Source organism: Anguilla rostrata, chromosome 8 (assembly GCF_018555375.3).
Source record: "Anguilla rostrata isolate EN2019 chromosome 8, ASM1855537v3, whole genome shotgun sequence".
Taxonomy (NCBI): domain Eukaryota; kingdom Metazoa; phylum Chordata; class Actinopteri; order Anguilliformes; family Anguillidae; genus Anguilla; species Anguilla rostrata.
The window spans coordinates 31,702,606-31,715,728 of NC_057940.1; the positions used below are offsets into that span (position 1 = coordinate 31,702,606).

Genomic DNA, 13,123 nt, shown 5'->3' on the forward strand with positions numbered 1-13,123 from the left:
CCGTCCAGTCCCGCCCATCAGCTGGGAGGGAGGCAGCTTGAGCTCCGCACAAGACCAGCCCCGTCCACCGTGTCACAGCGTGGAGGAGGCGGCAACGGGCAGGCCAAGAGAGGCGGCTGGGAGGAGTGAGAAGAAGCAGGCGAGAAGAAATAGGGGACGCACACACACACACACGCGCACATGCACACACACAGTGGGAAGGAGAGGAAGACCCTTGTGGTGCACATTTATTTTTAGACACCAGGAATTTTTCTTTGTGTTTCTCTGCTGCTTTTATTAACCGCTCCCTGATTGGAGTTTGCATTGTGCTTCTTTTTTTCTTCTTTTTTTAAATATCAGTTGCAGTCAGGGTTTTGCTCGTTCTCTCTCTTTGGCCGTTCTGCTGCAAGTTGTGCGGCGGAGTTTGGATTGCTGAGGTGATCGGCGTGCGGCTCTCGGAGCGCGTCTGTCAGAGCGTCTGTCAGAGCGCCAGCGGGGGTAACCGCCGGTGACAGCGGGGCTCGGGCGAAGCTCGGCAGGGGACAGACCGCGGGCGAGCAAGCCCGGGAGAGAGCGAGAGAGAGGGAAAGCAACTGAAGCAGGAGAGCGGGGAAACGAGCGAGAGCCGGCTTTTTCGGAGAAGTGAACACTGCCATTCGCCCTCCCCCCCTCCTCCTCCTCCTCCTCCTCCTCCTTTCCCTCCCTCTCCCTCCGTCCTCTCCTCTCCCGTACCGGGGAATCCGGGATCGCCACAGCCGCCGCCGCCGCCTCCTTTTCATCATTGTCACTGTCACCATCCTCATCCTCACCCGCTCCTCTCAGAGCTTCCAAAGAGAGAGAGAGAGAGAGGAGGAGGGGGGTCATCTGCCTCAGAGGGGAGTATTGGGAAGTGATCAGAGGTCGCGGGACTGTCAAACTCCAGGAGACGCCGTTATCCAGGGACTCCCGCGGGGGCCTGCTGTCCGACAGCCACTTCCTCTTTGTCTCCCTCCGTCTCCGAGACGGGGTCTGCCCGCTCCTGAGAGCCAGGAGAGCCCGCAGCACAGACGCCCTGCCAGCGAGTTTCCTGCCACAGCTATACCGATTCCAGCTACATGGGAAAACGATTGGAACAGCAACCAATGTACCCCCAGTACACCTACTACTACCCTCATTATCTGCAGACCAAGGTATGCGCTTACACCTGTAAACTTACCCCCCCGTTCCCCACCCCCCCGTTCCCCTCACCCCCGCGTGCCGTTTTCCTACTGACAGGTGCAGCAGATGATGGATGGGCGGTCCAGGTAGCGTGCACAGGTTCGAGTCCTCGTGTTTGCGTGCCCCTTCGCTTTGAGCGGTCTGTGAGAATTCCTCTCTGGTGCCGCTAATTGTATTACAGGGAAACTGTCATGGGCTCATTTCATAGTATAACCAGAGAAGGATCCCAATAAATAGCCTTTGATTTATTGTCCTCTGTTATTTTTCTGTTATTATAGTGTTGTGAGTGAGGCGGGTATCAGCAGGCTTGTGCGCGCTCTGTGATGTATGAAATGGAAAGTTGACCGCGGCGGGGCGCGAGCGGTGCCGTGAGGAATGGAAGCCCCAGTTTCCTCCTCCTCTGCTCTGACTTTGCCTCTGGCTGGCCGACGCCGCGGCGCGCTGACGAAGCGCTGACATTAGCGGGGCTGGTGTTTGCTTTGGTCCGCTTTCGCGGCGCTAGCCCCGACGCGCGGCGGAGGGGAAACGCGCGCTCGGGCTCCGGCTCCTGCTCCTCGCGGGGAGCGGGCTGAAAACGCTGGCATCATCAAACAGGGCCAGACCGGGCACGGCTCTCTCCTCTTACTCTCTCAAGTGATTCTTAGGTAACGTTAGCTTGACCGGCTTTCCCACCGGACTGGTGCTGGCCTTTATCCTGATTTATGGCTCAATGCATTTGTGTTGCTACATGGAACTCTCTGCTGTTCTTCAACCGCCCTCTTCTTTTTTCTTTCTCTTTCTCTTTCACTGCTTCTCTCTTTCTCTGTCTTCTACCTCTCCCCTTCTCCTCCTTTCTGCCTCACACACTTCTCTGAAGTCAATCCAAAATACTTTATTTGTGTTACATACAACTAGTGCAATAACAGAAATATTACCCACGGATATATAGAAAAAGAAATACATTTAATCTGCAAACAACTTCATAATAGCAGTGATTACAATATTACTACTAGATGATTTTTAAACACATTTGCAGAGTGCAATGCCACTATTACTACAACTCAATGATAAAGCCATTATAAAAATAACAACTTGAAATTATTTTTCATTCATTCTCTCACTGTCTGTCTCTCTCTCTCTCTCTCTCTCTCTCTCGCCTCTCCTTCCTCTCCTCCCCCTTCAGGGTTGCTTCATGCAGGATCTTCCCTGCACTAGTGTTGTAATCTATGGCAGGGTGTAGGCAGTCAGACTCATCTCGGCCAGGCCTTTGACCCTGGGCCCTTCAGGACACGGGTAGGCCAGGCCGAGCGGAAGCCACGCGCTATCGAGCGCTATCGAGCTGCGCTGAATCCTGTCGCAGTCAGAGTGCTGTAGAGCGCGCGCGCGGCGTTTTCACGGGTGCGTAGCGCATTTCGTGCTGGTTGTGCGTAATTCGCACGCCCCCGCCGTGCGCGCCCTCCGGCCAAAAGGACGCGCTGTGTAACGAATGACGCGAAAGCACACTCATCTCCTCAAATGATCTCAGCCAGCGCCGCACAACAGCCCGCTAATGATTATTGATTGGGGGATCATGGGAAAGGAAACGGCCAGCTTTTGGCGGGGTCACGCCGAGGATCACGTTTCAGCCAATCGCCTTTACTGCCTTGTAAGCGTGCGTGGGGCCCTCCGCTAGATGTCTTCCTATTCGTCTTAATGTGGACAAGCTCCGAAATGGCTTCATTTCTTCAGGGAAAATGAATCACTGGTGGAAACAAGTGAGGGCTGGGGGGAAGGGGGGGGGGGGATGGTCGAGGCCAAATGGCCACCTCCCCTTCTGAATAGCATAGCACGCACACACTGAGCACACAATGAAAATATTTATCTGACAGGTGTGCTGGGAATTAGAAGCATCTGGATCATATTATGATAAAAGGATATGCCCAAGGGGAAGGGGAGGAGTGGGTGGGGGTGGGGGATTTCATGTTTTATGTCCGAGGTTGACAGAATTCTAATGACAGCGCTTTCCGACGTGTGCGTCCTTTTTTGCTGAGTAGAATTTGTTGGCAGTTTTGCGTTTTTAACCCCAAACAGTTGTGATGGGCACTGAGTCACGGTCAGAATGAAATGGAACTATAGCATCGGTCCTTTTATTGATTAGCACAGTTGAGTAGAGAGCACACTGCTCTTTAAGTGAAAAACATTGATTTCTGAAAGAGCATTTTTATGACTTGTTTTATGATATGTTTTCATCAAGCAAGCTCGTAATACAGCGCTATTATGGGAATATGTTTAAAGCTATCCTTTTTCCCACGTCCTGATGTTGAAGGGCCGTATCTGTTTCTGGATGTCATGGCAACTTCTTCTGTAAATTATTAAATTAGAACAATATTATATGTGATCTCACCAGCGTAGGGCACCAGTTCATCTAGGGCAGGGCTGCCCAACCCTCTTCCTGGAGATCTACTGATCTACTGTTTGGAGTAGGTTTTCACTCCAGAAAAAGCACACTCCCTGAAAAAGTGAACCTCACTCAACAGCTAGAGATCTTGTTGGGCTGTCAGTCAGTAGAATCAGGTGTGCCAAATTAGGGTTGAAATGAAAACCTACCGGAAGGTTGATCTCCAGGAATAGGGTTGAGTAGCACTGGTCGTAGGGCATGTGACATTACCGAACGAATCCCTGTGGGGTCACTGTAGGCATTGGATTATCACAATCATATGACTGATTATGTAATTAGTGATCAATTGCCACCCCCATAAAATAATTGATATAATAGGGTGAGAGGAAGGAATGTGTATAAGAGCTTATTATTGTTTCATTGATGGAATATCAAGCTCAAAAAATGATTTGAGTGCCCATGTGTAACAGTACCATCCTGGTACACTGCACACCAATTCATTCATTTGCACAGTTAACTACAAAATCCATGCAGGCACTAAAAACGGCAATATACTGGCAATTACAGATAGAAAAACATCAGCCTCTGGCTGAAACAGACAGCAAGGGGGAATCCTCTGTCAGCTGGAGACGAGTGTTATCAGGGATTAGACGCATGCATTTTCCAATGCAAGCATTGCGCTTGAAAAAGCCGTAACTACGCGCATTTTTGTGAGGGTGCGTCTTGGCGAAGTCTGCTTAGTCGTGGACGAGCTAATGCCATCTGTCTTGCAGAGTGTTTAGGTCAAACATTCAGTTGGCCCTCAAGTAGTAGTTTAAAGTGAAACATGCAGAAACACAATCTGTTGTCCAGGTCAAAATACCTGGACAGAAGAAAAAAAAAAACACGTTCTTTTTGTTACTTCCAGTTTCCTTTGTTCCGTGCCACTACCCGAGACCGTCTTACCTCTGCACTTCGATATCCATCTACGGTTCCTTCCGACCGCCTGGCTGGTTCACGTGTTTTCTGTTCTCCTTCATACAGTTTGAGTCCCCTTTGAAGATCAGACGTCCTCGGGAGAGGAGGGGTGGGGGTGTGTGGGGGGGTGGGGATGGGGGCGGGGGCGGGGGTGGGAAGGAACATGTGTGGAATGGCCCTGGAAACACACGTAGAACTGGAGGATATGAAATAGATTTGGAGCGGGGTAATATAAACACAAATCAATGGAGACCATTCAGGGAATGTGCTCATATCTGCTCAAGCCAAGGGGCTCCATTAATCCTGTCAGTTATTCTTCAGAGGAGGAGTGGGGAGGGGGGGAGGGGGGTGCTGGGGCAGGGAGGGGGGGCCATGAAGAGAGAGAAGTGCGTTTGGGGGTAATGAAAGCAAGGAAAAGGGTTTGGTTACACTACTGGGGGTGAGCTATTGTACTGCAGAAATAACACCGGCACTGTTTAAATCCCATTTTGAATGCTGATGAATGGCTAAGTCTGCTTGTCCGTGTGCAAATTAAACCCATGCTTTCTGCATGGCCAAATGCTGACAGCCAGTGTTGGAGATGTAGCATATGTTGCGCTCTTTTTCTTCACTCGTAAATGCATATTTGTCATCCCTTCTTCAGTTTACCTGACAGCATACACAAATATGTGAGAATTAGCTCTGAATTCAGATTTACCATTACTTCTAAACAAATGAAAGTTTGTTAGCTGATCACGAATATCAGTGTTTTGTCTTTGTATGTTAGAAAGTCACTCAGAAACAGCACATGTAATTGAAATGTTAATTAGCTCATTTGATCTGGGAGTATCTTGGATAATTAGAACAATTAATGACATCATTATCCTGGAAGACCATAGCGAAGTGGGTCAAGCTCTTTATTCTGCTCGTGCTGAGTGGTGAGTGTTGAGATGACTGCAGTCTGGGCCAAGAGTGTTCCTCAACCAAAAATGTACACTTTGGGTGGAAAATGCCAGAAAAACGAATTAAACGATGCCTATCAAAAGAAAGGCTTTAATACAAGCAGACAAGTACAAGCATCACGCGTTCTTTAACCTTTCTCTGAACTGCAATCTGGCAAAATGTACCTATTTTGATCTAGAGAGAGTGAAAAATAGTGCATTGTATCCAAAATCTCTTGGTCATAGCCTCGTCTGTGGGAGTGTATTCCATGCCTGTGGTATATGCTGGTATGCTGGGGAAAAAAAGGATGTGACAGTGCGGGATGGCTGCATCATAAATATACCTGACTCTGAGTTTGAGAGTAAAATGATCACATGCACTTGCCCAGAACCGTTAGTAATAGGGATGAATCTTTGATTCTTTGATTCTGTAAAATTTGTACAGGTGCACAGATTTCATGTTCATGTCATGCTCTCAGCAGCTTGTCTTCCCGATTATCCCATCAACCTGCACTTGCATTAGTGCGCTCATACATTAGGATGCTATTAGTGCTTCTGTAAAGTGACTCATTACTTGAAAAATCAAGCTTCCCTTTGAAGCCCACGCGTTTCATTTTAATTGTCGTTCCAACAAAATGGATTTTTCAGTCAGAACCTAATGCATACCTGTTCCACATGATTCGCCTTGTTTCAGTGCATAAACAGAGTCCCAAAACCCAAAACAACACACGGTTCTTAAGTCTCAGTGATACTTGATGATTTGATTTATTCGGTCATATTAGGATATCAATGCTTATTTTCAAGGATATCATGGTCATTAAAGATTAAAGTTCAACATTGTAATTTCAAGCTGTGTGACAGAGCATGATGCTTAATGCATGATGTGGATATTTGTTAGATGATGATGATGATATCTCTGTGTGTTTGTGTGTGTGTGTGTGTGTGTGTGTGTGTTTACTGTAAGCATGACTTTTATGGTCAGTGGGGTTAGAATGGCCTGGTTCTCTGTTCAAGCAGTACTTACCCTACCAGAGTTATTTCTCATGATTTTTTAATGATGAGCCACTTAAAAGAATGGCAGACTGCTTTTAAGACTGAAAGGGCTTGCCATGACTTCCAGACAATCTATACAGAACAATTCTGGTTGTGGAGGATAATGTGTGTATTCAGAAATATTTTGAATGGGTTGTTTTCATATGGTTTACATCCAAGTATAGTTATAATATATAGTAATAATTAATTCAAGAATGTTGTTTACATGTTCCAAATTCCAAGAAGTTAAACGCCAAGGATCAATAAAATACAAGCAGATCAGTGCATGAGCTGTTGAAAAGAACTGGAATACAAAAATAAAGACGGCCACACTCAAATAGAAAATGCTCATAAACATTTTGGCAACATTGCATTCGTCAACATTTAAAAACATTATTTTTAGGCAAAGGCAAAGACAGATGTTATTTATTCCAATTAACCTGTAGTTTGGCCATGGTTTTTTTAGAGATGTTTTTCCACCATATTGATGAAAGGCTGAAGATACATGTGGTTGAATACCTCTATTGGCAATTGTCCGGCCGTTGAAAAGATGAAGGTTTGCATCACATGTTGGTCAGACATTTCCTATGTATCATTTTTTGAACTATCCATGTACAAACACAGCAAGTCAAATGGGTTAATAATTCTAATTGAGTCATTTCAATTACTGTGTTTTGTAATATAATTCAAGTAATTCATTATGCCATCTCTTGTATATTAGATCTATGCATTCTGAGCATCCTCCTACAACTCACCAATTCATTTTTGTCCCCAGTAAGGGACATGAATCTCAGGTCTTAATCACAACCATACTGTATATTGTGCTATGCTGAAACATACGCTACAAAGGGCGTACAATAAAAGTAAAATAAATATGTTCACTGCAACATGTTTTTGTCATCAAAGACACTTATGTGAAAATAATAATAATAATTTAATTACATGAACATTTTCCCTGCACGGTTTCAGGAGGATATGCACTCAAAATCCTCGCTCCAGCACAACAGAAAGAGGGTGCTTGCTGGAATAGTCACTGCACTGTGGATAATGTGGAAGCCGGTCCCGAGAAAAAGGGCTATTATATTTTGAAGGAGTCTAAATAAATAGTCATTAGTGTTTGAACTGCTGCCTGTGGTGATACAGCAAAATAAACTGTAATGAGGCGCTAAATAAATAAAGATATATCCGTAGCAATTTGGCCAGTCAGATTAAGCTCTTGAGCATTTGCGCAAGCTAGGATTACAGTAAGTAAACACTTCCCTGTCAGGTTCCAGCTGCAGTCATTTGCTCAGCCCTCTTGATTTTATCAGAATAAGTAGCCTGTAGACCACTGCAAATACACTCAAGTCCCAAGGCTGAGAGTGTCAGTCACAAGGTGTCTTCATGCCAAAAATCAGAGGGTAGAAATGCGCGGTTACTGTAGGCCAGGTTTCTGAAGGTAGACATTTTCTTAATTATCTGAAGGCCCCGTAAAATGAGTTCCCTGTGGCTGAGAACCCTTGCCACATTAAAATATGGGCACCACTGTCCAACACCCACTGAAGGTGGGAATTGTGGCTAAAATACACCACTTTACATGGAACTAAATGTAATATCATTTTTGTATTTAACTAGTACCGAATGAATAGGGACTAAATGCAAATATCACAGCATGATGTGTGAAGGTTTTTCATCTGAAAATGTAAAATATGTTAAATAAACATATAAACAGTATTTATGGAAATTTAACACGAATACGTACACAATTCAATGCACTGGAGTACAGTGCTAAAACAACAAAAATTGTGTATAAGCACACACATTTGTTGGTTAGGCTCTGTACTCCAGCATATTGCATTTGAAATGAAACAATTCATACTGTTATTCACACCCTCAAATTAAAGCTGAGAGTCTGCACTTTAACATCATATCCGTTGTTTCATTTCAAATCTAATGTGCTGCAGTACAGAGCCAAAACAGCAAACATTGTCACTTTCCAAACACTTACAGACTGCACTGTGTGTATTAATTGACGTTTTGCATTCTGCTGAGGAACCCCTGAGATTCCTCCAGTAGTCTAGACTCCATTTTCTCTGACCTACGCTTCTTGCAAAATGCATTTTATGATCAATATCTTTGTCATTAAGAACTCCCTTCCTCCACAGACTCAGATTCTATCAGATTGATACCAACCTGTGCATGCATTAATGTTGACCTATTTTTAATATTCTATTCGACCTTAGGTTCCTTTGTTATAATTTTCCCATGCTATATCAATGGTATATTGAACTATCTGCTGCTGCTTATTTGCCGAAGCTTCTCCAGAAAGTGTTGTGCTTTTGAATTTCCATACTTGATTGGAGTCCTACTTAAACAAGGTGGTTTTTTTTAGACAGTTGAGTGACTCCAGGCCAGGTCCCCAGCAAACACATCCAGGACCCCTGTTGTAAGCAACAGGTCAGGACAGAGATGGAGAAATGCAGTTTATCAGAAAAATGGCTCTGTAAGTTGCTACATCTGAGATTTTTGGCCAAATGAATACTGTACAATGCTAAGAATTTGAGAAATTTTAGCATTTCATTTAGAAAAATGCCAGAAATCAAGTTACCCTGGGTGAGGAAGACAAAAGGGGGAAAATGACTATGAGTGGGGGTAACATGGAAGACACCATTGACTGTGATGAAACTTTATTTATTTATTTATTTATTTATATATTGAAAAGCTGAACTAGGTGGTGGTGATGTTAGAAGACGGGCACAGAGTGAATGGGGCTTAGACACCATGGGTGTAGGTGAGAGCAGGGAGGCCTGTTGCGGGCCCATTGAAAAGCATGTGGATAAACCCCTTTTCATGCTCTTGAGGCTGCCTCGGACATTGTCCACTTACAATTACAAGAGAAAAAAAAGATCCTGCTTATTCTCTTTCTCCCAGGGTTGTATTTGTTTAAGCCATAGAGGCCTGGTAAGTACCTCAATAGGATTAGCTGGGCAGGGAGACTGTGATCAGTGTCCTGTTGACGCTGGGGGCGGCAGGTACACGGAACCTCCTCAGCGCCGCATAAAAGCCGCGTGCCGGCCCTTCCGGCCTGGACAGCAGCGAACCCGCTCAGATTTCACACTCCACAGCCCCAGAGAGCCTATACATCTTTCTGCTGGAGAACCTCGGTACATTCACACATCCGACCCTCCTAATTGTTTGCAAACTATGTTTGCATTGTTGTTGATCAGAGCAGACAGTCTGCAATGCTTTCGATTCAGAGGGCCAATATGTGGCATTTCATATTGTACCTACTTTAGTTCCACTTCCTCCTCTTTCTGGAAGTGACAATGTTTTGGCTAATAAGACTGGACCATGTGTGCCAGTGTATGTAAAGCACTATGGCTTTGATAGAGAAAGGTTTAGACGGAGCAACTCTTTGGTTGCGTAACTTTGTTCTGCACCAAGATAATGTATTATCATAATGCACAGGCAGACTGGATGCTATACTCTATATGGTAAATGTCCCTGTAATGATGGTCTGCATTTGTGTCATAACTTCTGTACTCCGTAAAAGAAAAAGCACTTAGCATTGGGCATGTCCTCTTAGCAAGGCACTGCTCTTTACATATTTAATTAGCTGCTCTCTTTGCATTAATTATTGAGGTGATCCATGTATTCTAGTGCTCAGAATTGTAAATCCATGCTTCATTGCTTTTCAGGGTCACCATGCCTATGTTTACTCTAAATCAATTACTGTATTTCTTTAGGGGACACTGGTCTTGTTAATGAGGTTTGCTGCGAAACGGCGAATAGTCATGCATGGCGATAGCATTAATTGCTCGATTATGCTTTGAATGTTATTAAGCATGTGCACAACGATTTTTCTACCTTTTCGAAAGTTCGAAAAAAGCCATATAAAAGTGCTACACTGTAGTCATCATTTCTCAAGTACTTCCAAAATAACGGCTGTTTGCAATTTTCTCATGTATATAAGAAAACCAATGTAACAAATTGTGTTTTTTTATGGAGCCATATCTTGCTTAGCTATTTTGTTTTTGTATTGTTCCTTTTCACCAGTATTGGATGAAGGATGATTATTTCTCAATATCTATGCAAGGGACAATACAAGAGAAACAGTGTTAATGCAGCCGGTGCTATCCAGCACACTGCTGGGACCACTGGCGCCACAAATCTCGGAAACTATTAATGGCGGCAGAATACTGATGCGCTTGAGAAGGGAAACCGTGCTCCTAGTACTTTTTCTAATGCAAAAAACTTTATTTTTTACAAAACTGAAAGTCACTCCTGGGAGTACCAGAACGTAATGGCCTTCCGTCCTGTAGCCCGATACACGGCGCTCTGCACCCGTGCTGAAATATCACGACCCAGAGATCGACTAACGGGCAAGGTGCTGATTTTCAGCGTCATTTAGCAGGGCCTTCTGCCCGCAAAACACGTTTCTCCATTATGAGAAAGGTGGCCTTCTGTGGAAAAGCCAGATTTCACTGCAGTATCTTCAGCGGCCATTTAAAGTGCCACAGTATGTCTGCTTGCAAGGTCTCCTTTATGTGCACGTCTTCTTTTTTGTTCAATCCACATATGAAATCCCTCAAGGAGCCTCGTTAGGTTGAGTAATAATGAGGGAGATCACTGAATTGGGTGAGCTCTCCGGGGCTAACTGGCTTTGATTTACTGGAGGGTCATGGCCATTGCATGCAGTGTCAATACGATGCAACGTGTTGTGTGGACTGGACAGCAGAGAACGGGCTGGAGCAGCTTCACAACTAACTACAGGTCATCCAAGTTCATCACAGAGCGGAGAGATTTCCTAATGACACATGCTTGCCCACACAGGAAAGCACAGGAAGCGGATACAGTATAATCATGCTTGTTAATACGTACGCACACGACTTCCCACACTTTTGTGTTCATACATGTTAGCCCACACACTGCACAAAGCCGCAGACTTTCTGTGTAGGTGCCGATGTTCGAACAGTTCCAGGATCAAATTCTTAACATCTCGGTCGAGGAAGTGATATCGCCGAGTGGCAGGGCAGGATACATTTCATTAAGGTGAACACTGTGTACCGTGCGTTGGGTGGGTGGGGGGGTCGAGTGCCGCTCAGAGTTCAGAGAGTTTACCGCATAATCGCAGTCTGCCTCCTGAGCGTACCCTGGAGAGTGTCTGAGGAGGGGAGCCGGAGTCTGCACCAGGTCATGGAACCTGATAGTCTCTTCTTCTGCCAAACGCATGAGGTCACCCTGACTCGCCTGCCAGCTTCCCAGTGTCTCCACATTCCTACAGCTTCCCAACATCCACCCCGCTATGTCACGTTCCAGGAACACTCACCTCCATGTTCCCAGCATCCACAAAATGACGTCACTTTCCAGGAACATTCACTGCCACGTTCCCAATTTCCACGGAATCGCATCGCGTTCCAGGAGCGTTCACATCCAGGTTCCCAACATCACCTGCAGACTTGTTAATGCTTCTCTCAAACGTCCACATCCCCAGGAATGACCTAACACTTCTTGAATACAATGTATTTACTTTTTTTAGAATTATTAAACCTCTCTGCACCAGCCCCCTATCCCCCAGCTTTATTTAATTCTAAGGTATCCGTTCCCAACATATAGCACTGGCCTTCACCTTTCTCAGGGCCACTTCACCTATGTTACAGCGGTATTCAGCTCTAAGGCATGTTCTGGAGATCGGCACGTTGCTGTGTTTGGAAATGAGTCCTCTGGGTTTGAGATAATGAATACCCAACTGATGTGGTTGCTACTTGCAAACACAAACTGATCTGTCAGTCCATTAATTTTTTTTTTCTTAACCATTTTTTGCATGCTTTGAGGAGAGTAGATCTAAACTGCCATCTGTAACTTTGTGCACTTGTATCTGGCATCGCCCCTGTTGTTCTGCAAAAAGCGACTTCTTTTCTGTTCTTCATTCTTTCCGGCTTTTTCATTGGCACAAACTTAAAAACATCCTCTATTTTTAGGATTCCGTTAGCTCCTGTGGACCCTCCCTGATTTTACATCCCTCTACGCATTTCTTCCTGTTTGCTGGAATCAGGAAACCGGGCTTCCGAAGAGAGGGAACACTTGATTTATTCACATGTATTCTAGTAGGGAAAAATATCAAGCCAGTCAGGCGGAAAGCTTCATCTATTTTTAGTTTGCTAAAGGACTTTCTGGCAGCACTACCTCTACACTACACTTATATAATTGCAGGCAATACAAAATAATAATTAGTAGTGGTAGTAGTAGTAGTAGTAGTTGTAGTAGCAGTAGTAGTACTTGTAGTAATAACAGCAGCAGTATCAGCGGTAGTATTAAAAGGTTAAGTTCTTATTTGAGGGGACTTGGAATGCATGAGATAATAAGAATTCAATAGTGAACAAAATCATGAATTAAACTCATTAATCAAACTCACCAGGATTGCATTAGATTAAATATTTCACAATTTAATGAATGTAGTTGGAGGGTGATTGATTATACTTCTTTCCCACAGAAATGGCCTCACAGAGCAGGATATCTTCCCTTGCCCTGTTTATAGCACCTTGTTGTGGCTGTTATGGAATTAGTTTTGTTTTTCTTGTTTCCCCGGGGTCAGGGAGAGACTGATGCAGAGAGTCAGAGCCGGGGTGTAAAATAGCTTCAGCTGTGACCCGTGTAGATTGAGCACTGACCCGAACGTGGCTTCTCTAAGGTAGAGGCGGAA

General features: G+C 44.8%; 1 protein-coding gene across 4 annotated transcripts in view; it reads left to right on the plus strand.

The window, feature by feature from the left end:
- Nucleotides 1-13,123, plus strand: part of LOC135261416 (RNA-binding motif, single-stranded-interacting protein 3-like) — a 299,499-nt gene that overhangs the window by 138,214 nt on the left and 148,162 nt on the right. The window contains exon 1 of one of the 4 annotated variants that reach the window (XM_064347702.1): nucleotides 9-1,148. The exons of 2 other annotated variants lie outside the window; for them this stretch is intronic. In XM_064347702.1, coding sequence (XP_064203772.1) covers nucleotides 1,074-1,148 — 75 coding nt within the window. In that variant the 5' untranslated portion in view covers nucleotides 9-1,073. Of the gene's footprint in view, nucleotides 1-8; nucleotides 1,149-13,123 lie in introns of those variants that run through there. One more of the 4 variants, XM_064347700.1, reaches the window with a different exon arrangement.